The 24030-nt window shown below is 46.9% G+C and overlaps 1 protein-coding gene across 3 annotated transcripts in view; it reads left to right on the plus strand.

The window, feature by feature from the left end:
- FGGY (FGGY carbohydrate kinase domain containing) overlaps positions 1-24030 on the plus strand; it is a 367685-nt gene that overhangs the window by 17328 nt on the left and 326327 nt on the right. For 2 of the 3 annotated variants that reach the window (XR_012247734.1, XM_073643734.1), the window contains exons 2-4: positions 15457-15674; positions 18654-18765; positions 23587-23738. Coding sequence is in view for 2 of the 3 variants with exons in the window: in XM_073643734.1 (XP_073499835.1) it covers positions 15468-15674; positions 18654-18765; positions 23587-23738 (471 nt within the window). In the remaining variant the exon portion in view is untranslated. The remainder of the gene's footprint in view (positions 1-15456; positions 15675-18653; positions 18766-23586; positions 23739-24030) is intronic. The other variant, XM_073643735.1, reaches the window with a different exon arrangement.

Below are 24030 nucleotides of genomic sequence, written 5' to 3' on the forward strand. Positions count from 1 at the left end.
CAGACATATAGAAAAACAGGTAACAGGCTAGGAGAGTATTCAGACAGGAACTGAGTGTTAAGACAGGAACTGACACCGCAGCGAGATACAGGAGTGAGTCTGGTTATGCGGCCCCCAGAATGGCGGACAAACAGGCTAGAAGACACAGATAACAGGTCTGGGTATGCGGCCCCCAGAAGACAGGACGAACAGGCTAGGAGCGTGTTCAGATAGGCCTGAGAATACAGCCTCCAGGAAGGCGGACAGGCAGGAAAAACAGAACGGGACCTGGCACATCAGAGGCTAGGAGCTCTCTAAGGGTAAGAGTTGCTCAGGCACCAGCTTCAAGGTGGAGCTGGTTTAAATATCAAGTGACAGACAGCAATAGGCTGGGGACGCATTAGGGGTGTGCCCACAGCAGCTACGAAAAACAGGAAGTAACCGGGCCGCCGCCCTAAGCAGTCAGAACACAGACAAGTAGACAGCATGAATAGAAGCCAGGCTAGCAGACTGGACTGAAGATCAAGTTTGCGATCTTGCATAGTGGGAGATGGTGCACTATGCAAGCCCGCCACCAGGTATGTTACAAGTAGTGAAGACATCCCCAATTTCCTTCTCAGGAATTTTATTTGGTAGACTGAGTGGCTGCCCAAATACATTTTCTCACAAAGGAGCTGAAGATAGAGTGGCAGTAGGTGCAAGTTTCTCCAGCCTGTTAGATATTAGAGGGTGAATGGCAGCACATTGGATCAGTAGTTAGCACTGAAGCCATGCAGCGCTGGGATAGTGGGTTCAAATCCCAGCAAGGACAACATCTGCAAGGACTTTGTATGTTCTCCCCGTGTTTGCGTGTGTTTACTCCTCAGTAAAAAAGCAGCCATAGAGTGTCCAAGAACCTTCCCACACACTTTTCTTAGCCAGGACTGCTTCTCGGCAGGGGTGGATGGTCCCACCAGAGAATCCTCTGGTGTGCCTTGGCTTCTACCTCAGGAGAGTTCATGATAGCGCTAACTTTGCAGCTGCTATGGGGCTCTTGAGCGGGTGAGATAGGTTAGCCCTCAGAATCAAATCCTCTGGTGGGCACAATGTTTTTCAATCTGAAACAGCTTCTCAGTGGGAGTTGTATTTCACCACAGCCATATTCTTTAGCTCGGTTTAAGGACTGGCATAGAGGGAAACCGTATCTTCTCCGGCTGTCATTTCTCCGTAACCAGGTTCTGCCCATTGTCACACATGGGCATGCCTGGCTGTATGTTCAGCGGTGAGAGCCACAGATCAGGCTGCTGTGTTACAGCTTTCAACAACTCTGCAGTGCTGGGCGGTTTGTCAATTAAGCATTAAGCATGTTATCTTCAGCACAGCCTGTTTCCGCTTGGCCAAGGCAGTGCTGTCAGCTTGTGACTGATGTGACCATTTCGGAGATGGAGGAGGAGGTGCATGAGCTGAACAATGTGATTACATTGAGGTTAAATTGGTGACGCTGTTTTTTATACTAAAGAAATATCCTATTGTTTTGGGGGTTTTTTTGCGTTATTTTTTAAGACAAATGCATTCACCGGGAAATGTCATTTTAACATCTTACAACCTTATCTGGCAATGTGGTGTGTGACACATCATCAGACACATCCTGTTTTATTTATTATGGAGGGACTCTGAAAGTCATAAAGCCTATTTTTACAGGGACATCAGACGGCCCTTACTATTCTTAAAAGGCCAGCAGTCGGCCGTAGCTATTGTTAGACAGCCATCAGCCGGCTATGCTTTGTTGTTCCCATTATTAACAAGTGGGTCTCCCATACTGTTATTGCGTATCCAGTGACTGCAAGGGCTGCCAAAAATTTGGACGCAACCCAATACCCCTTTGAAGAGACATAGAGGAGGGTCTCAGTAAAAAAAAATGTTCCCATTATAAAGGAGTGGGTCTCCTATTGTGGTAATGCCCATGCTGTGACTGCAAGGGCTGCCAAAATTTGGGAAAAAAAACACTAAGAATTTAAAGACACACAGAGCAGGGCCACAGTAACAAGGTACGACATGTTCCCGTTAGAAAAGAGAGGGTCTGCTATACAGTTATAGGGTATCCAGTGAGTCCAACGGCTGACCAATTTAAGGAAAAACCCCACTAATAATTTAAAGACACATAGAGCAGGGCCACAGTAACAAGGTACGACATGTTCCCATTAGAAAGGAGAGGGTCTGCTATACAGTTATAGGGTATGCAGTGAGTCCAACGGCTGACCAATTTTAGGAAAAACCCCACTAATAATTTAAAGACACACAGAGCAGGGCCACAGTGACAAGGTACGACATATTCCCATTAGAAAGGAGAGGGTCTGCTATATAATTATAGGGTATGCAGTGAGTCCAACGGCTGACCAATTTTAGGAAAAACCCACCTAAGAATTAAAAAAAACACAGAGCAGGGCCACAGTAACAAGTATGACATGTTCCCATTAGAAAGGACAGGGTCAGCTATATAATTATAGGGTAGGCAGTGAGTCCAACGGCTGACCAATTTTAGGAAAAACCCCACTAAGAAATTAAAGACACATAAAGCAGGGCCACAGTAACGACAAATTCCCATTAGAAAGGAGAGAGTCTCCCATAGTGTTTGCCTATGCAGTGAATGCAAGGGCTGCCAAAAATTTGAAGGCACTTCAATGCCCCTTGGAAGAGATGTGGAGGAGGGCCTCATAAAAAAATGTTCCCATTAGAAAAGAGCGGGCCTCCTATACTTGTAATGCACATGCACTAAGTGTATGGGCTGACAAACATTTACCCCTGGGGGGTATACATGAACATACTGTATAAAAAAAATTTTTCACGGGCATCATAAACACCCTTTAAAAAAATGATGTGGGTGTTGCATCACGGACCACGGTCACCCTAGTGATATGGTGGTGGAGGATGAGGAGAAGGAGGAGGACAAGAGAAAATAGACAAAATCAGGAAGCGTATACCCATGTGTGGGTGTGAAAAGGTGCATGGGAATACACCTCCCAAGAAAAGACACTGGATTTGAGTTTATGTTACGCTGCTATCATTTGGTGGTGTTGAGAAGTCTGGCCCAATCCAGCCATTGTTCATTTTTATAAGAGTCAGTCTGTCAGCATTTTCATTTGACAGGCGGATGCGCTTATCAGTTATAATTCCACCAGCGGCACTAAAAACCCGCTCTGATAAAACGCTGGCGGCAGGGCAGGCCAGGACCTCCAAGGCATAGAGAGCCAGTTAATTCCACGTATCCAGCTTGGATACCCAATAATTATAAGGCACAGAGGAATCACGGAGGACATTGGTACGCGGCAAGGTACTCCCTCAGCATCTTCCCAAACTTTGCACTCCTTGTGAGAGTACCCTGTGCCTCAGGGCCTGTGCGATGGGAGGGTCTGAGAAAACTCTACCAGAACTTTGACAGTGTTCCCCTGCCTCTGCCGGATTGAAGTTGTGTCTCTCTCACCTGTACTCCTTGGTTGTCCAACGAAGTGTGCCCTCTGCCGCCAGCGTTTTCAGATGGGAATTTTTTTAATAGTTCCGCCTCAGGAATAAGAGATATAAAGTTCTCCTTGTAGCGTGAATCTAGAAGTGTCACCAACCAGTAATGACTGTCATCCAAAATTTTGAGAACGCGAGGGTCATGGGAAAGTCAGCGTAACATAAACTCAGCCATGCGTCCCAGACTACTAACAGGCAAGACTTCCGTGTCCTCACCAGGAGGATGACTGACCATGCTCTCCTCCTCCTCCTCCTCTCTGTCCTCTGGCCATCCACGCTGAACAGACGGTATGACAGCTGTGCAGGTAGTACCATCTATAGTGCATAAAAACTAGCTGTCCTTCCTCCTACTCCTCCTCTTCCTCATTGTCACCCAATCCACGTTGGGATGAGATGAGGCTTGGCTGTGTGTAATCACCCTGTATGGTTCCTTGCTCCATCTCATCGTGCTCCGCCTGCAATGCATCCTCTTTGATTGTGAGCAGAGAGCGTTTCAGAAGACAGAGAAGCGGGATGGTGACGCTCCATCTTGGTGGAGTCCTCAAAGCTTTGGAGGATGGTACATATTTCTGACTTCCATGTCCACTCCTGAGGTCTTATGTGTGGAGTCTGAATTGAATACCGACGGCCTTGTTGATGTTGGTACTCAACAACTGCCCTCTTCTGCTCACAAATCCTTTCCAACATCTGCAGTGTAGAGTTCCAATGCGTGGGGACATCACACACCAGTCTGTGAGCCGGAAGCTGCAAACGCTGCTGAAACACTGCAAGGGCGGCGGAAGCTGTATCTGACTTTCTAAAATGGGCACACAGGTGGCGTACTTTAATAAGCAGATCCGGCAGCTCCGGGTAGGATTTGAGAAACCGCTGAACCACGAGGTTAAGCACATGGGCCAGGTATGGTACGTGTGTGAGCTCGCCTCGCCTCAGAGCCACCACCAGGTTCTGGCCATTGTCACACACGACCATGCCTGGCTGTAGGTTCATCGGTGTGAGCCACAGATCTGCCTGCTTTTTCAGAGCTGTCCACAACTCTTCAGCATTGTGCGGTTTTTCACCTAAGCATATTAGCTTCAGCAAAGCCTGTTGCCACTTGGCCGAGGCAGTGCTGCAGTGCTTCCAGCTTGTGACTGATGTGGTCATTTCGGAGATGGAGGCTGAAGAGGAGGAGGAGGCTGAGGAGGATGAGGTGCAGGAGCTGTAGATTGTGGAGGCAACCCTGATTGACCTAGGGCCCGCAATCCTTGGTGTCGGGAGGACGTGTTGCGTCCCAAGGTCCGACTGGGTCCTGGCTTCCACTATGTTAACCCAGTGTGCCGTCAGCGAGATGTACTGTCCCTGCCCACAAGCACTTGTCCACGTGTCCGTGGTTAGGTGGACTTTACCGGTAACTGCGTTGTTGAGAGCACGGCTAATGTTTTGGGACACTTGCTTGTGTAATGCGGGGATGGCACACCGGGAGAAATGTGGCGGCTGGGGACTGAGTACTGAGGGACGGCCGCCGCCATCAGGTTGTGGAATGCTTCTGTCTCCACAAGCCTAAAAGGCAACATTTTGAGCGCAAGCAGTCGTGAAATGTGAGAATTTAGTAGTGTGGCCTGTGGGGCGTTGGCTGCATATTTGCGCTTGCGTTCAAAGGACTAGGGTATGGACAATTGAACGCTGCGCTGGGACAAGGACATGGACGTGCTTCCTGATACTGCTACTTGAGAGTGTGCAATGGCAGGTGCAGGGCAGGAGGCGTCTTCGCATGCACCATGGATGGGGGATTGGCTTGCATGCACAACAGTGGAAGAAGCAATGGTGCCACCCGCAGACACTGTTCCTGGACCCTGGGGTTCGGCCCACAAAGTCGGGTGCTTTGCTGCCATGTGCCTGATCATGCGGTGGTGGTCAGGCTGGTCGTTTTGCCACCCCTGCTGATACTGGCCTGGCAGGTGGTGCAAATGGCCTTTTTGGGGTTATCGGCAAAGTCTTTAAAAAACAACCAGACTCGGGAAGACCTAACAGTTGTACTGGCAACTTACTTCTTGTTGGTGTTACGGGAAACGGTTGCCTGCCTTCTGTCTGCGGCCACCACACTGCTTCTTCCTACCTGTTGGGGTGATCTGCCTCCCTACCACTGTGTGAAGCTGTCCTCGCTCTGCATGTCCTCCTGCCAGGTTGGGTCAGTTACTATATCATCCACCACCTCGTCTTCCACTTCCGCACCCTGGTCCTCCTCCTGACTTTCTGGCAATTGTGTCTCTTCATCGTCCACCTCTTGTGACACTTTCCCACTGTCGCCTTCGTGTGACCGTGGCTGCTTAAATATTTGGGCATCGCTACATGCGATCTCCTCTTGCCCCGCTTCAAGTGGACCGGGCGAGAGGCCCGAAGCTATAAATGGAAAAGTGAACAGCTCTTCAGAGTGTCTAAGTGTGGGATCAGTTGTCTCCGGGGACTCGGCATGGTGGGAGGAAGGAGGATCAGGGTGAGGAATATGCGGTCCAGACTCACGGCTACTGAGACTTGACCGTGTGGAAGACAGGGTGGTGGTGGTGGCAGCTAAGTGACTGGAAGCATTATCCGGTATCCAACCAACAACCTTTTGACACTGCTCTGGGTTCAATAGTGGTGTGCTGCGGTCCCCTAGAAATTGGGACAGGAAGGTCAGGCGAGAAGATGTGGGTGTTTGTTGTGGCACAATTTCGGCTTGCCCACGGCCTTGTCCTCGGCCTCTGCATGCACAATTACCAGCACGTCCAGTTAACCGTCCCTTGCGACGTGCCTTGCCCATTTTAAATGGAGGATGTAACGGGTCTGGGAGGCGGAACCTCTGAGCTACTATACAAGGGGGCGGTCCTTGTAAGGGAGCGGGTGGCGACCAGGGAAGACGGGCAGGAAGTCACAGCAGGTGACCGGGACAGTCTCTGAGTGAACGGGCTGGAGGTCACGGCAAGTGACCGGGGCAGTCTCTGGATGAACGGGCTGATGGTCACGGCAAGTGACCGGGGCAGTCTCTGAATGAACGGGCAGATGGTCACGGCAAGTGACCGGGGCAGTCTCTAGATGAACGGGCAGATGGTCACGGCAAGTGACCGGGGCAGTCTCTAGGTAAAGGGTTGGTACGACCTGTGGCGGCTGATGATAGACGTGAGCTCCCAGGTGAGCAGGCGAGAGTCTCTGGATGAACGGGTGGTCACAGCATGTGACGGCGGAGCCTCCAGGAAGACCAACAGACAGGCGGCAGATGAGCGCTCCCAGGTGAGCGGGCAGAAGTCTCTGGACAGGCGGGTGGTCACAGCACGTGACGGCAGAGCCTCCAGGTAGGCTAGCAGACAGGCAGCAGATGAGCGCTCCCAGGTGAGCGGGCAAGCTGGTCCATAGACAGACTGACAGGAGTTGGAAGGCAGACCGTCGGACCTCAGGCAAGCAGGCAGGTGGCTGATGTGCGCTCCCAGGTGAGCGGGCAGGCTGGTCCTTAGACAGACTGACAGGAGTGGTAAGGCAGACCGTCGGACCTCAGACTAGCAGGCAGGTAGCAGATAATCAGGCAGGAATCTGGCAGGTAACTGGCAGGTAACTGGCAACGGGACCTGAGGGCTGAAGCAGAGTAGTGAACAGTGCAACAACATTGCTCGGGCACCTCCATTTTGGAGGAGGTGCCTTATATATGGTGAAGTCCTCCGGCCATTGGCCGGGGACTCCTTAGGACGGCGCGCGCGGCCCCTTTAAGAGGGAGGGAGAGCGCGCGCGCGCGCCCTAAGCACAGTGGCCGGGAAGGAGCGCGCGCTGCCAGCAGAGCGGGAGGAGGACGCCGGGTACGGAGCAGAGAGGTGAGGGGAACAGCGTCCCTGCCTAGCAGGAGGCAGGGACGCCGACGCTACAGTACCCCCCCCTTTAGGCCCCCCCTTTTTTAGGCCAGACAGAAATTTAGCTAGGATAAGAGGGGCATGGATGTTCTCCCGGGGCTCCCACGTTCTCTCCTCAGGACCAAACCCCTTCCAATCTACTAGAAAAAAGGTCTTTCCTCTTACCCTTTTGGTGGCAAGAATGTTCTCTACCTCAAACTCGTCCTCAGCAGAAACCGGAGCAGGAGGCGTACCTGTAGACTTGGAAAAAGAGTTAAGTACCACAGGTTTGAGGAGAGATACATGGAAGGAGTTAGGGATCCGTAAGTTGGCCGGGAGTTTCAATTTATAGGCCACCGGGTTGATCTGACGACCTCCAGAGGACCGATGAACCGAGGCCCTAACTTGTAAGAAGGTATCTTGAGTCGGACATATTTAGATGAGAGCCAGACTTTATCTCCAGGACGAAATTGTGGAGGATCCAGGCGTTTTTTGTCAGCGTGTCTTTTCATCCGTTCGGACGACTGAAGGAGTGCGGATCGGGTACTCTCCCAAATGGAGGAAAATTTGCTAACGAGAGATTCCGCAGCCGGGTTGTCCACAGAGGTGGAGACAGGAAAAGGAATCCGAGGATGCTGACCGAAGACTACAAAAAACGGGGATTTGGAGGAGGATTCGCTCTCGTGATTGTTATAGGAGAACTCGGCCCAAGGTAGGAGATCCACCCAGTCAGAATGATGGGCATTAACGAAGTGCCGGAGGTAACTGGTCAGGTTCTGATTGATCCGCTCCACTTGACCATTGGACTGTGGGTGGTAAGCGGAAGAGAAGTCCAGGGTGACGTCTAGCAGTTTACAAGTGGCTCTCCAGAAACGTGAGGTGAACTGTACCCCACGATCCGACACGATGTGGAGGGGCAGGCCATGAAGACGGAAGATGTGGCGGATAAAGTCTTTAGCCAGCTCGGGTGCAGACGGGAGACCTGGCAGGGGAATAAAGTGAGCCATCTTGGAAAAGCGGTCAGCGACCACCCAAATGACCGTACAACCGGCAGAGACGGGGAGATCAGTTATGAAGTCCATAGCAATATGCTGCCAGGGGGCAGCAGGCACAGGAAGCGGAAGAAAGCGACCGGCTGGCAGGTGTCTCGGGACTTTGTTGCGGGCGCAGGACACACAGGCAGAAACAAAGTCTATTACGTCCTTGTGCAGGGTAGGCCACCAGTAGTGCCGGGCAATAAGCTGGAGGGTCTTTTTCTGACCGGCGTGGCCAGCTAGTTTAGACGAGTGACCCCAGTGTAGGATCTTCTCACGATCAGGTACTGATACGAACGTCTTACCGGGAGGGAGACGATTTAGACTCACGGGAGCCACCTGCATTACTCTGGCGGGATCGATGATATGTTTAGGTTCTTCCTCGAGATCGGACACCAGAAAGGATCGGGACAAGGCATCTGCTTTTTTTGTCAGCCGGGCGAAAATGAAGAACAAAATCAAAGCGAGCAAAAAACAAGGACCACCGGGCTTGGCGCGGGTTAAGTCTCTGGGCATGCTGGAGGTAAGCCAAGTTCTTGTGGTCAGTGTAAATTATTACCGGGTGAAGAGCCCCCTCGAGCAGGTAATGCCACTCCTCCAATGCCAGCTTGATGGCCAATAACTCTCGGTCTCCTATGGAATAGTTGCGCTCAGAAGAGGAGAAGAGTTTGGAGAAGAAGCCACAAGTTACCATTCTCCCGGAAGATGATTTTTGAGTAAGTACCGCTCCGGCTCCAGAGGAGGAGGCGTCAACTTCCAGGAAGAACTGCTTGTTGCCTTCCGGGCGATGCAGCATCGGGGCGGAAGAGAAGGCCTGTTTTAGGGAAAGAAAGGCCTCCTCTGCTTCGGGCGGCCACTCTTTGGGATTAGTACCCTTACGGGTGAGCGCGGAAATTGGGGCAGTCCGGGAAGAGAAGTGTGGTATGAAGAGGCGGTAGTAGTTGGCGAAGCCCAGGAATCGCTGAATGGCCTTCAACCCCTCCGGTCGAGGCCATTTCTCGATGGCAGACAGTTTCTCTGGATCCATTCGTAGGCCGGTCTGAGAAATAATGTAGCCCAAAAACGGAAGCGAGGTCTGCTCAAAGAGGCACTTCTCGTATTTAGCGAAGAGGTGATTCTGCCTGAGCCTGAGCAGGACCTGACGAACGTCCCTCCGGTGAGTCTGGAGATCCGGAGAGAAGACCAAGATGTCGTCCAGGTACACCACTACGCAGGAGTAGAGAAGGTCCCGGAAGATGTCATTGACCAACTCTTGAAAGACGGCAGGAGCGTTACAGAGACCAAAGGGCATTACCAGATATTCATAGTGGCCGTCTCGGGTGTTGAATGCCGTCTTCCATTCATCCCCCTGACGGATACGAACCAGGTTGTACGCCCCACGGAGGTCCAGTTTGGTGAAGATTCTAGCCCCCCTCAGACGATTAAATAACTCCGGAATGAGCGGAAGGGGGTACTTATTCTTCACCGTGATCTGGTTAAGGCCTCTATAGTCTATACAGGGACGGAGAGAGCCGTCCTTCTTTTTGACGAAAAAGAAGCCTGCTCCCGCCGGGGAGGTAGATTTCCGGATGAATCCCCTGGCCAGATTCTCCTCAATATATTCGGACATCGACCGGGTCTCAGCAGCGGATAATGGATAAATACGCCCACGGGGAGGAGTAGTACCAGTGAACAGGTCGATAGGGCAGTCGTATGGTCTATGAGGGGGTAGTGTCTCTGCTTCCTTTTTATTAAAGACATCAGCATAAGACCAATAAGGAATCGGAAGTCCAGGTAGATTAGCTGGGGTAGGAGAAGGATGGACGGGAACCAGACAGGTCTTATGGCAGTCCTGTCCCCAGCGAAGGACTTCTCCGGTCTGCCAGTCAAGCACGGGTGCATGTCTCTGGAGCCAAGGTAGGCCTAGCAAGAGGGCGTGAGAGAGTCCAGGCAGAACATGAAAGGAGATACTCTCAGAATGCAGCATTCCCACCTGCAGAGTAATGGATTCGGTGATGAGTTGGATGGGACGTGGTAAGAGGCCCCCATCCACGGCAGCAACAGACAAGGGTACAGCCAGAGGTTTGGTGGGGATGCGGTATTTCTCTACCAGGGACTGTGAAATAAGATTCCCGGCTGCTCCAGAGTCAAGTTGGGCTAGTTCGAAATAACGGTTCTCCCCACAGACGATTGAGACTGACAGCAGCAGAGATGGAGAGGATTTATTCTTTTCTAGGTCGACCTCTCTGAGCGAACCTAGACACAGGCGTTTCCCGACCTCTCCGGGCAGGCACGGATCTGGTGCTCCTTACTGCCACAGTAGAAGCAGCTCCCCTCAGCACGGCGTAAGTCCTGACGGGTTTTGACCATCTTGGTCTGGTCGACCTGCATAGGCTCAGGAGAGTGTACCTGGGTAGAGACGGAGGGAGTGACGGGTTTCTGAAAAGTAGGAGCTAGACGTGGTAACCTCCTCTCACGGGTAACCTCTCTGGCACGCTCCTGGAACCGTAGGTCAATCCGGGTGGCAAGAGTTATTAGGTCATCGAGAGTGGTAGGAATGTCCCGACCGGCAAGTTCATCTTTAATACGGCCGGACAGGCCCTCCCAGAAGACGGATACCAGAGCGTCGTTATCCCAGGCCAGCTCCGAGGCAAGGGTACGGAACCGTATGGCATATTGGCCCACGGTGAGACTTCCCTGACGGAGGCGTAGCAGTGATGATGCGGATGAGGTCTTCCGTCCGGGTTCGTCGAAGACTTTCCGGAAAGTCGTGAGAAAAGCAGGCAAGTTGGACACCAGGGGGTCTCCTCTCTCCCATAGAGGATTTAGCAAGGCCAGGGCCTCCCCGGTGAGATGGGACATGATGAATGCAATTTTGGCCCGGTCGGCGTTAAACTGGTGGGACAATAGTTCAAAGTGCAGGGTGCACTGATTTATGAAGCCCCGAGCCTGGGCGGAGTCGCCTCCGAAGCGAGGAGGTGCAGAAAGCCGGGGTCCAGGGTAGGATACCATGGTATTAGTGGGCAGCGGAGCTGCCGGATTGCGAGACATGGCACTGGCGGAGGTTGCTGGTGGAGCAGTCAGAGTGTCCAGGCGAGTATTGACATTCCGCAGGTGACCCAGGATGGACTCCTGTTGGGACCTTTGACGGGACAGTTCATGACACAGGTCCGAGAGCGAGGGAGCTTGGGTGCCACCGGGTTCCATGGCCCGAGCAAACTGTAACGGGTCTGGGAGGCGGAACCTCTGAGCTACTATACAAGGGGGCGGTCCTTGTAAGGGAGCGGGTGGCGACCAGGGAAGACGGGCAGGAAGTCACAGCAGGTGACCGGGACAGTCTCTGAGTGAACGGGCTGGAGGTCACGGCAAGTGACCGGGGCAGTCTCTGGATGAACGGGCTGATGGTCACGGCAAGTGACCGGGGCAGTCTCTGAATGAACGGGCAGATGGTCACGGCAAGTGACCGGGGCAGTCTCTAGGTAAAGGGTTGGTACGACCTGTGGCGGCTGATGATAGACGTGAGCTCCCAGGTGAGCAGGCGAGAGTCTCTGGATGAACGGGTGGTCACAGCATGTGACGGCGGAGCCTCCAGGAAGACCAACAGACAGGCGGCAGATGAGCGCTCCCAGGTGAGTGGGCAGAAGTCTCTGGACAGGCGGGTGGTCACAGCACGTGACGGCAGAGCCTCCAGGTAGGCTAGCAGACAGGCAGCAGATGAGCGCTCCCAGGTGAGCGGGCAAGCTGGTCCATAGACAGACTGACAGGAGTTGGAAGGCAGACCGTCGGACCTCAGGCAAGCAGGCAGGTGGCTGATGTGCGCTCCCAGGTGAGCGGGCAGGCTGGTCCTTAGACAGACTGACAGGAGTGGTAAGGCAGACCGTCGGACCTCAGACTAGCAGGCAGGTAGCAGATAATCAGGCAGGAATCTGGCAGGTAACTGGCAACGGGACCTGAGGGCTGAAGCAGAGTAGTGAACAGTGCAACAACATTGCTCGGGCACCTCCATTTTGGAGGAGGTGCCTTATATATGGTGAAGTCCTCCGGCCATTGGCCGGGGACTCCTTAGGACGGCCAGCAGAGCGGGAGGAGGCGCCGGGCACGGAGCAGAGAGGTGAGGGGAACAGCGTCCCTGCCTAGCAGGAGGCAGGGACGCCGACGCTACAGTGGACAGTATCTTCCACGCTCACAACAAATGACTGACTTTGGAGCGAACTTATATGTGATCCGTGAGATAGAGAAAACAGAGTTTTAAATACCTGGCCTGTAGGTAAGTAGTTTAAACAGCAAACTGGTGTGAATTGCTTCACTGACACACTAAAGGAAATTTTTAATGGAAGGCAGAAATGGCAGTATTTTTTGACAACTTATATGTGATCCTTTTGACGGAGAAAACACAGTTTTAAATAGCTGGATTTCTAGCGCTCTAATATGGAAAGGACCTGGCTGTATTCTGCAGTGCCAATAAGCAAATGACGCAGGAAAAACGGTGTTCTCTGGATTGCTTTTTAAGCAAATAATGAGGATTAAGATCCAAAGAAAAGTATTCCTGGCCCCTGAGACCTGGGCCTCTGTATAGAAATATCTAACAGCAGCAGAAGGCAGAATTGGAATGGAGCCTCTTGTGCTATATGCACTGCAGTCTGCTATATACACTGCCTGCCTATACACCCTGCCTGCCTGATATATCTGCAGATGGATTAGTCCTCAGAAGGACTGTTTGTTAAGATGGATATGTGTAATGTACGGTTTTTCTCCCTACACTACCTAATACACAAGCAAATCTGTCCCTGACGCAGCAGCACCTCTCCCAAAACAAGCAAATGGCGCAGAAAAACGGTGTTCTCTGGATTGCTTTTTAAGCAAATAATGAGGATTAAGATCCAAAGAAAAGTATTCCTGGCCCCTGAGACCTGGGCCTTTGTCTGGAAATGCCTAGCAGCAGCAGAAGGCAGAATTGGAATGGAGCCTCTTGTGCTATATGCACTTCCGTCTGCTATATACACTGCCTGCCTGATATCTCTGCAGATGGATTTGTCCTCAGAAGGACTGTTTGTTAAGATGGATATGTGTAATGTACGTTTTTTCTCCCTACACTACCTAATACACGATATAGACCTGATGACGCTGTGCGGCCAGGCAATCACTGTAATGCCACAATCAACATGGCTACGGCATTACAGTGCATGGCAGGCAATCCCTGCATGTTCATTGGCTCTCTAAAGAGCGCCAAACATGCAGGGAGGGGACCCGAGTTCCCGCCCGAGCAACCCGGAAATACTCGCCGAGCGCTGAGCATCTCGAGCAGTGAGATGCTCGGGCGAGCACTGAGCAGTAGCGAGCATGCTCGCTCATCACTACTCCTGACATGTGCGCAAACCTCATCATCAACTACAAAAAGCCTCCGACTGCTGTGCTTGCCAACAAGGGTTTTGCCACCAAGTATTAAGTGTTGTTTGCCAGAGGGATCAAATACTTATCTCTCACTGCAAAATACAAAAAAACGCTCAACATCAAATCTGCTATGTGGGCACATAGCCTAAGGCATAATGTGTTACCAATGGTTTTCTTGGTGACTGTGGTCCCAGCTGCGTTTAGATCATTAGCAAGTTCCCCCCGTGTAGATTTAGGCTGATCTCTCACCTTCCTCATGATCAAGGATACCCCACGAGGTGAGATTTTGCATGGTGACCCAGATCGATGTCGATTGACAGTCATTTTGTATTTCTTCCATTTTCTTACTATTACACCAACAGTTGTCTCCTTCTTGCCCAGCGTCTTACTTATGGTTTTGTAGCCCATTCCAGCTTTGTGCAGGTCTATGATCTTGTCCCTGACATCCTTAGAAAGCTCTTTGGTCTTGCCCATGTTGTAGAGGTTAGAGTCTGACTCATTAATTGAGTCTGTGGACAGGAGTCTTTTATCCAGGTAACTATGTAAGACAGCTGTCTTTAATGCAGGTAACAAGTTGATTAGGAGCATCTAACTGGTCTGTAGGAGCCAGAACTCATAATGGTTTGTAGGCGATCAAATACTTATTTCTCACTGCAAAATGCAAAAAAAATTATCTAATTTATACAATGTGATTTTCTTGATTTTTTTTGGGGGGGATATTCTATCTCTCAATGTTAAAATTAACCTACCCTTAAAATTATAGACTGTTCATGTCTTTGTCAGTGGGCAAACTTACAAAAACAGCAAGGGATCAAATACTTATTTCCTTCACTGTATGCCACAATGACCCTCTAATAGAAATAAATTGGAATTATGGCATCGGCAGAATTGAAGATTGAAAACATTTGCACTTATTAAATTGGACAAAAATCTGTATTGTGAAATTTGGATCCCGGAAGATGTCACAGCTGTAGTCATCATTCCACGCAATCCTCTTTTGGTAACTCATGCATTTGCTCTTAAAGGGAATCTATCAGAATGAATTTACTACGGAAACTATTGGTATGTCTGTATAGGTGCTAATACAATAATAAAAAGGATACTTGTTTTTTGTAGCAATCCAATGTAGTAGTGTTGAGATATTAAGCTTTGAATACACATGCAAATTAGCCAGAAACTGCATTGGGGCAGGCCATGTACTCTGCATTCATTGCCACACCCTCAGTGCATTCCCAAGCTTGATTTCTCTGGCACATTGTCTATAACAAGAAACATCATTATTGTTGTACTATCACTAATACAGACATTTTAATTAGCAAAATTGTCCTTTTTTTTATGAAATCCCCAGCAGGTATAGACCATCTATTTCTACAAGTGAGATTATATGAATGGAAATTGGAAACCAATAGAAAAGGGGCGTCCAAGTATGAGAAAAGCAACTCCAAAAAATGTATATTTCTTGTTAATTTTTTTATTATTTAAAGTGAAAAAAATATTCTATGAATTACAATAAAGTAATGTCAGTTTTTACATTTCGAAAAGAAAAAAAATGACCGCTTTGTAAAAACTTCTGAAAGAGTTTTGCAAACACTTGAATGAATACATATAGAGCTGCCGCCGCACTCCTTCTCTCATTAGTCAACGTCTCCTTTTTCCATAATAATTCAATTAGTCATTTTCTGTTGTGGATGATTCACTTCTTGCCAAATAACCTCCGATTATTTCCTAATCTGACCTATTATTAGCCAAATTGAAAATGCAGAAGGAAAAAAATACAGAAGTGGTGACCTCTTACTACATTGGCATCGATGTGGGAACAGCCAGCATTCGTGCAGCGTTGGTGGACCAGTCCGGGATGGTGGTTGACCAGGTGGAAGAAGCTCTGAATATATGGGAACCTCAGGCGGACCACTATGAGCAGTCATCCAATAACATATGGAAAGCGTGTTGTGCTGTTACCAGGGTAGGTCCAGCGTCATCCCTGGTATAAAAAAAAAGTTAAAGTTTAACATTTAAAAAAAAATGTTGGAAAAGCTAGCTACTTCCTGCTCTACTGATACGATCAATGGACTTTCCGTTTTTTTTTATGTTTTTCCAAAGCCATATTGGTTCTCATTCCTGCCGGTAGAAAGTATTTCAGGTAGTGCTCCACGAGTAAAAATATGCAAATTAGCTCTTCTCCAGCAGGAAGAAAGCTATATCTCTAGTGCCACCTATTGAAGGTAACTAGGCTGTAACTCAATGTATGACTACTAAAATTCCTTCTTATATATTAAGACTCTGCTATGGTTCAGACATGGACTTAAAAGTTAGCTACCTCCAATAGTTGGAAGTAAATTAATGATTTTATTCCTTCTGGAGAAGAGCTAATTCGCATTAAAAAAAATAAAATATATATATATATATATATATCCCTATAGGCTACAGGCAGAGTCTCACCTAAGCATGGTTTTAATAAGGTCAGATGCATGAGACAATGTAGCCAGGGAGAGATGACAAAGGAAAAGACAGGAGCTCCTGGGTGACCAGGTGACAAAAGTAGCTACTCCATGTGAGCTAATATGGCTGCTGATGGTCATGATCTGGTTCTCATTGCAGAAACTTATGGCAGGATTTGGGTCATAGCACCGCCTCTGCACCTCGTACAGTTATACCCCTGTACAAGGATTTTAGAAGAGGATATACCTTGGTATCCTGTAATTTGCCCCTTATTTAGGGTATTTGAGACATTTTCTTATTTAAAGGGGCCTGTCAAGTTCTCTGCACATCAACCTCGCCATTTGACCTCTTCTCCCCTCTGACCCCATTAATGTCCAACTTCCCCTGAGAAACTGCAGTAAACTAGAAGGGGGATCACTTTGAACTTATGGCGGAGGCCTGGGATAATATAGAAGGCTTGTCACTAAGTAAGATGGGTTTGATGGGACTTAACAAGATAATTGGCCTCATTAGTGTAATTGTTTTCTAGCAGTCGACCAAAATGGCCTTCTTGATGATAGAAATGTTTTCCTAGCTGGTTCCTGCTGGTTATACTGGAATCCTGCACTTCAACATAGTGATAACCACACTCCCTTCATAGGCTTCATATCCAACATGTCTGGGCCTGCGTGCAGTCTTTGGATATATTCAGCCATTTCCAATTTTCTTTGCAGATGTCAGTCTTCACTAAATCATTCTATTTATGAATCAGGTAGATCAGGATGAACAGCGTTTGAAAATCCTGAGTGGAAAACTGTCTTTAAAATATAAAATGACTGCATTGATGTGAAAGATTATTATAGGACTAAAAAACATGTCCGTTTCTTAAAAACAAGACAAAAAAAACAACAGCACTGCACCTACAGGTCGTGTTTGGTATTACAGCTCAGCTCTTTTGAAGTAGCTGCAATACCAAATACAACCTGTAGGTAAGTGTGGCACTCTTTTGGGAAGAAAGCAGCCATGTGTTTGCAACTTTATACTTCCCCTTTAAGCAATGCTACAATTTTTGAGGTCTCAAGTACTGGAACTTTGTAGTTTTATATTTTGTGTGCAATCATTCTTTTAGCCACTAGAGGGCTGCAAGTATAGAGGGGGGGTGGGAGGGGGGCATAATGTCAGCTAATAATAATACTAATAATTATGATGTCCGTTTTATAACATGTATATTTTAGAGGTTTTTTAATTATTCTTTTTAAGTATTGTGTTAAAAGATGAGCAACCTGTCTATAGAATCTCCACTTTATATTATTATAATTGAACATGTTCTATTCTAAATATATACAAATAATAATGTATAATTAACCCTTTTCAGTGCAGAACATTTATAATAAAGGTCTCTGCTCCTGTTGAATTATTCATGGTGTCGGCGGTAGACCGGTCAGGTCTCTGCTCGCTGCTTCGATCGTTGTGTTCAATCATTAATGAGTTGTGCCAGGATTAAGCCGTGTATACAGCAGGAGCCCAAGATTAAGCCATGTATATAGGCCAGGAGGCCGATGTTACATATTATAGGGCCATGCACTGGTCAGGACTGGCCATACAGCCGATCCATGGATGTCTTTGCCTTAACAAAATAGACTTTTTCTACTATAGGGTGTGAAAAGAGTCTAAAATAAAATGTAGCAAATGATATATACACTGTAGCTGTTGCATGACTGCATCTTCCAGCATGCTTTAGTGTAGTTTGGAATACTGGGAAGTGTATTTCATTGGTTACATTTGTCTGGAGGAAGTAGCTAACTTCTTCTCTTATCTGGAGAAATTCATATATTTGCAGCCTGGGACATAACTGCAGAAAGAGAATGATACGACATCAAATATATGAGGAATGTAGCTGGTAGGTAGATTATACTGACACTATAAGGCTATGTTCACACATCATGTTTTTTTCAACATTCTTTTACTGCAGTAAAACCTGATTTCTTGCCAGGAGGTTGTTCAGGATTTTTGTTGCTGTTTTCTTGCTTTTTTGCTTTTTTTTTTGGTGCGTTTTTGGTGTGTTTTTTTCACTGTCCTTTTGTCTCTGTTATGCATGTACATAAAGTTCAGTGAAAAACAAAAATCTCATTCTGGTTTAGACACAAAAAATGCTGAAAAGTCAGACACCTGCGTTTTTGGTGCGGTTTTTCACCACTTATTACTTCCAATGCGTGAAAAAAAACACTGACAAAAAGAAAAAAGCGCTGAAAGAAGTGACATGCTCTATTCTGCAAAAAAAACCATGCAAAGCATAAAATACTGATCAAAAAAAAACCATGATGTGTGCATGAGATTTCTGGAATCTGATAGACTTTGCTGGTACTGCAAAACGCAGCTGAAAATTTACATAAAAAAATGCATCAAAAAACGCTGAAAAAACCATGATGTGTGAACACGGCCTAAAACAGAACAGAACGTAATAACGGAAGTCTTGCTATAATAATATTAAAAAGTCATTATTCACTTTGTTGTTGTGTTGCAGAAAGTCGCCCAGTCGGTAGGAAGCGGTCAGATCCGTGGCCTTGGATTTGATGCCACCTGCTCCCTTGTGGTTCTGGATAAGCAGTTCCAACCATTAGCAGTGAATGCAGAAGGTAACATAAAACCATAATAGAACATTTCTATAGTCTGGCACAGATCGTCCTGACATCCCACTGCTCATGCAATCTCCTGAAAGTAATTTTAGCGTTATTAATTTTAACCCAGTGTTATCTGGAATTTTCATGGCTCAGAGATGGATGTGGACATAAAATCCTGCATTTCCATTGGGGGCAATGAGCTAAGAAGAACGGATCTGCGTTTTTTTTTTCCAGAAACAGCACCACCCATATTGATGGTTGGGTCTGGTATTGCAGCTCAGCCTTATCTTATATAGTAGGTTGGAGACAAAACCAAAGTACCCTCTATATGTTAGACAGGCACTAAATTTCAAGATGTCCGCATCCTAGTGCAAGCGTTGCAATGATGTCACTGCTCTGTGCCAGCTCGCTCTCTGTGTGTTGGATGAAGAGGAGACTGCCAGATTGGTGTCGGGAAGTGAATTTTTCCTCAATGATGTAAATTGGCCTATACCGCATGGTTTTTTTTTGCCTTCCCCTGGATCAACGCTGCGGAATAGCTGCAGTGCACAAGAAATAGGCTGAACTGGATGGACGCTTGTCTTTTTTCAACCTTATAAACTATGTAACTATGTAACTATGCTTGGCTTAGGTGAGTTTAGACTTTATTTTTTGCAGAGGGTGGCATCATTTACTCTAGATAGGGCACTCAGTGGGCATTATTACTTTTTCATGAGTAACTAAAGGGGGCACTCAAGGGGAATAGTGTTTAAAGTGGCATTTGGGGGAATTATTTGTATTAAGGGGGCATTAAGTTGGCATTATTACTTAGCAATACTTGCTTTGTCCCAGAGGCTGGTAATCCTCGGTACACCACTGTACTGTAACATACGATAAGAACTGAAATTATATTTGTGCTGAATGCTGTCAAGACTGTATACAATTGTACCAAACCCTCAGCTGTGGGAAGTTTCAATTCAGATTTGCAGAACAAAAATTCTCTCAATCGCTTACCGCAATTGGAGATCTTGAAATTGGTGACAACTTGAAATGCAAAGAGTGATAGAAAGTTTCAAAACTTTTTATTATGCTTTGATTAAACTTTATTTACACAAATCCTAAGTATCGCTTTCCTGCTGGAGTCTTATAATAATTTGTAATATCGTATTACATGGAAATATGTATTTTCTGAGAGCGCAATTAAAAGTCATTACTGTTACTGGTAAGATGATCTCCTCACCCTGAACATCTGGCCGTCTAGGCGTCTGTGTTGTCTTCAGATAGGCACGGAGGTGATGAAACATCTTGAAGAATGAGGTGTTGTATCAGGTCTATCTAAATACACTGAACATCTCTATCTATCATAGTGATAAATTGACGTCTTGTCAGTACAGTGAACAGACTGCATTGATTGGGGGTCACTGGAAGCAGCTACGGTACCTGGAGTTTCCACCCACCACCTAATCTGTGGAGTTTTTATGCAGGATGAGAACATTATTTTTATTGCTGCAATGTATCTAAACTGAAAAAAAGCAACTTTGCCAGTAGTCTCCAATAAAAGAAATTGCACACCGTTTTGGGTCTACAGCTGTTGTGCAAATTTATATGTCTCCATAGTAACAGACAACAAACAGACCCACGTGATCCCATAGACATACTTCCTACTGTCTTTGCACAACTTCCTACTAATGTAGCAAAAGTAAAGTGTGTTCGGCAGAAGGAGGGGTCAGACGGAAGAGAGTATGGCTGCACAATCACTGCTGAGGGATTGTTTGTTGTCTGTTACTTTGGAGACATGAGTCTGAGTCACAAAATAGTAGTATTAACTGAATAATATTTACAATGTTGCTTTTTTTTTGCACTGGAGCAATAAAGTAAATGGATGCGAAGGTGAGCACAGTCTAGAACTGTGACAGCTGGAGGCCAACTGCTAATGAGGCGGCAGCTGTATACCTTGCTCTTTTACCTGCCCCTCTAGTTATCACCATTATGGCTCGTGCACATGACCATATTTTCGGTCCGAGTGCTATCCGTTAAAAAAGGATCTCACTCGAACCAGTGCTATGTCCTAGGCCCCCTACTCTTCTCCTTGTATACTGCCCCTATTGGTCTAACCATCAGTAGATATGCTTTCCATTATCATCTTTATGCCGATGACACCCAACTATACACCTCTTCACCTGACATCACCCCCACTTTAATACAAAATACCAGAGATTGTCCGCTGTCTCTAACATCATGTCCTCCCTCTATCTGAAACTGGATGTCTCCAAAACTGAACTCCTTGTCTTTCCTCCCTCTACTAACCTACCAATACCCGACTTTTCAATTTCCTTGGGTGATGCCACCATAACTCCTAAGCAGCAAGCTCACAGTCTTGGAGTCATATTTGACACACAACTTTCATTTATTCCCCATATCCAATCACTCACTCGCTCAAGTCACCTGCCCCTTAAAAAATCTCCAAAATCCGACCTTTTCTCACCTTTGAAACTGCAAAAACTCTTACTGCTGCTCTTATTCATTCTCCTCTGGACTACTGCAACTCTCTCCTGATCAGTCTCCCTCTTACCAAACGTTCTCCTCTCCAATCCATCCTGAATGCAGTAGCCAGGGTTGTATTTCTGTCCAACCGCTTCACCGATTCCTCTACCATGTGCCAGTCATTGCACTGGTTACCCATTCGCTGCAAAGTCCAACATAAATGTATCACTCTCACACACAATGCACAAAGCTCTCCACAATTCTGCACCGCCCTACGTCTCCTCCCTCATTTCTGTCTATCTCCCTACCGGTGCCCTCCATTTTGAAACTGACCTAAGACTAACCTCCTCCATTATCCGAACTTTGCACATTCGTCTCCAAGACTTCACTCGTGCTGTGCTAGTCTACTGCAATGCACTACCCCAAATGATCCGATTAATATCTAGCCCCCATGGTTTTAAGCAAACTTTAAAAACATCTGTTTAGACAAACCTAGCATGTCAACTCACTAACCTAACTCTCCCCTGTTCTGTCCTTCTAAATATTATTCAGAAGTTGCTCCCTCCTATTCACCTTCCTCCACATCCTACATGCACCCAATAGCACACGATAACTGCACCTAGACAGATACTGGCTGATGACCGGATCATGCATCTTAATATGAAAACCCTTATTTATTATATTGACTGTACATAACAGCACGTTCTACCTATTGTGTCCCCCGATTTCCTAATAGATTTCAAGCTTGTAATCAGCAGCACCCTCACTCCTTCTGTAACTGCTGAACTATATGCTACTTTGTATTATTTTTATTAACTGTAAAGTGCTGCGGAATATGTTTGCGCTATAGAAATAAAAATTATTATTTTGTGCTGATGAATGATTTTTTCACTGACCAAATCGGAGTGTGAAAAAAATTGCAGCGTGCACGATTTTACTCCATAAATCAGATGAGACTCACCCATTGAAATCTATGGGAGTGAGAAAAAAATCGGATGCTCTACGAAGCCACAGTACGGCGTCCAATTTTTACGGATAGATTGCAATTCTGTAGCATACAAAACTGTAAATGGTCTTGTAAATAATTAACAGCTGCTGCTGTAAAAAAACGCATTGCACATGGATGACCCTTCGTACAAGGGAGGCAGTACAATTATATTTGGAATTACGTATCAAAGCGGTTGTGCTATATATGACATTTCTACACACTCAGTTTTCTATACTTTGTATTAACTGTTGGACAAATCACGTTATATAAAATCCTATTAGGACCTGGCTATATCATCTACGACAGGTGGTAAGTGCATGCATGCTGGAGAGGTTGCAGCGCCAGGATCCCGCAAGTGATGAAAATGGGGGTGAGAGATTTTCCATGCCAGAATGAAGCTGTCGTGATCATTCTGTATGTGACCACTACTCCTTTTACTGCCTGTAGGAATGGTGGTCGTACATGCGGACTACAGCTCCATTTATGAAAGGCCTTTTGGACACCCAATCTGAAAATCAATGGAATCCTAGAGATCGGTCCCCCAGCGATCAGACATTTATCATGTATCTTGTGGATAGGTGATGGTTATTATTTGTGTCCCCTTTAAAGTGACATTTTGGAAAACAATATCTATGTCATATTCATAGCATGTACCATACATTTCTGATACATGATAGAATGGCCACCAACCAGAAAAATCCTGGTCTTATCACGTCCAACAAACATGGAAGTGCGGAATGGCAGAATAAGAATCCAGGAGGTGCCGTTCAATAGATAATTCAAAGAATTATCGGAAGGGCTATGTCACCTTTCTATCCACAGACTATACCTGTTTAAGTGTCAGTCTTCACTGTACTTCTCGTACTCTTTTCATGAACAGGTAGGATCAGGATGAGCAATGCTATGTTCTTCCCAGACGAGGGGTTAATGTAGAGTAAAAAATGTTGGAATAAATCTAATTTCTATAGCAGTCAGTGCTACTTGTGTAACTACTATCTATGCAGGGGATTTATATCCTATTATTTATTTATTTTACGCACTGATATAGAGCCATTAATGCCACAGCGCTTTACAGACATTATCGGCATCACTGTCCCCATTGGGGCTCACAATCTAGATTCCCTATCAGGATGTCTTTGGAATGTGGGAGTAAACAGGAGAACACAGAGGAAACCCACACAAACACAAGGAGAACATACAAACTCCTTGCAGATGTTGTCCTTGGTTGTATTTGAACCCGGGACCTCAGCGCAGCATGGCAACAGTGCTAACTACTGAGCCACCATGTACAGTGCTAACCACTGAGCCACTGTGCTAATAACCTATTAGTGCATTACATTGTTCTTATAATTAGTTTCATAACCTGAACTTCTTATTTTACTAAGGTGACCATAACCGGAATGTGATTATGTGGATGGATCATCGGGCAGGATGTCAAGTAGAACGGATTAATAGAACCAAACATGATGTCTTACGTTATGTTGGAGGAGTGATGTCTGTTGAGATGCAGCCACCGAAGCTCCTCTGGCTGAAGGAAGTAAGTTTCTTAGGCTGGCTTCTTTTTATTTATTTTACTCACTTATATAGCGACATTGATTCCACAGCGCTTTACAGACATTATCACCACTGTTTCCAATGGGGCTCACAATATATATTCCCTATCAGTATGTCTTTGGAGTGTGTAAGGAAACCAGAGAACCCAGAGGAAACCCACGCAAACACGGGAAGAACATACAAACTCCTTGCAGATGTTGTCCTTGGTGGGATTTGAACCCCCCCGGCGCTGCAAAGTAACAGAGCTAACCACTGAGCTACCATACATTGCTAAC

Source organism: Phyllobates terribilis, unplaced genomic scaffold, assembly GCF_046119375.1.
Source record: "Phyllobates terribilis strain yellow unplaced genomic scaffold, ASM4611937v1 Scaffold_8__6_contigs__length_399053987, whole genome shotgun sequence".
NCBI classification, from domain to species: domain Eukaryota; kingdom Metazoa; phylum Chordata; class Amphibia; order Anura; family Dendrobatidae; genus Phyllobates; species Phyllobates terribilis.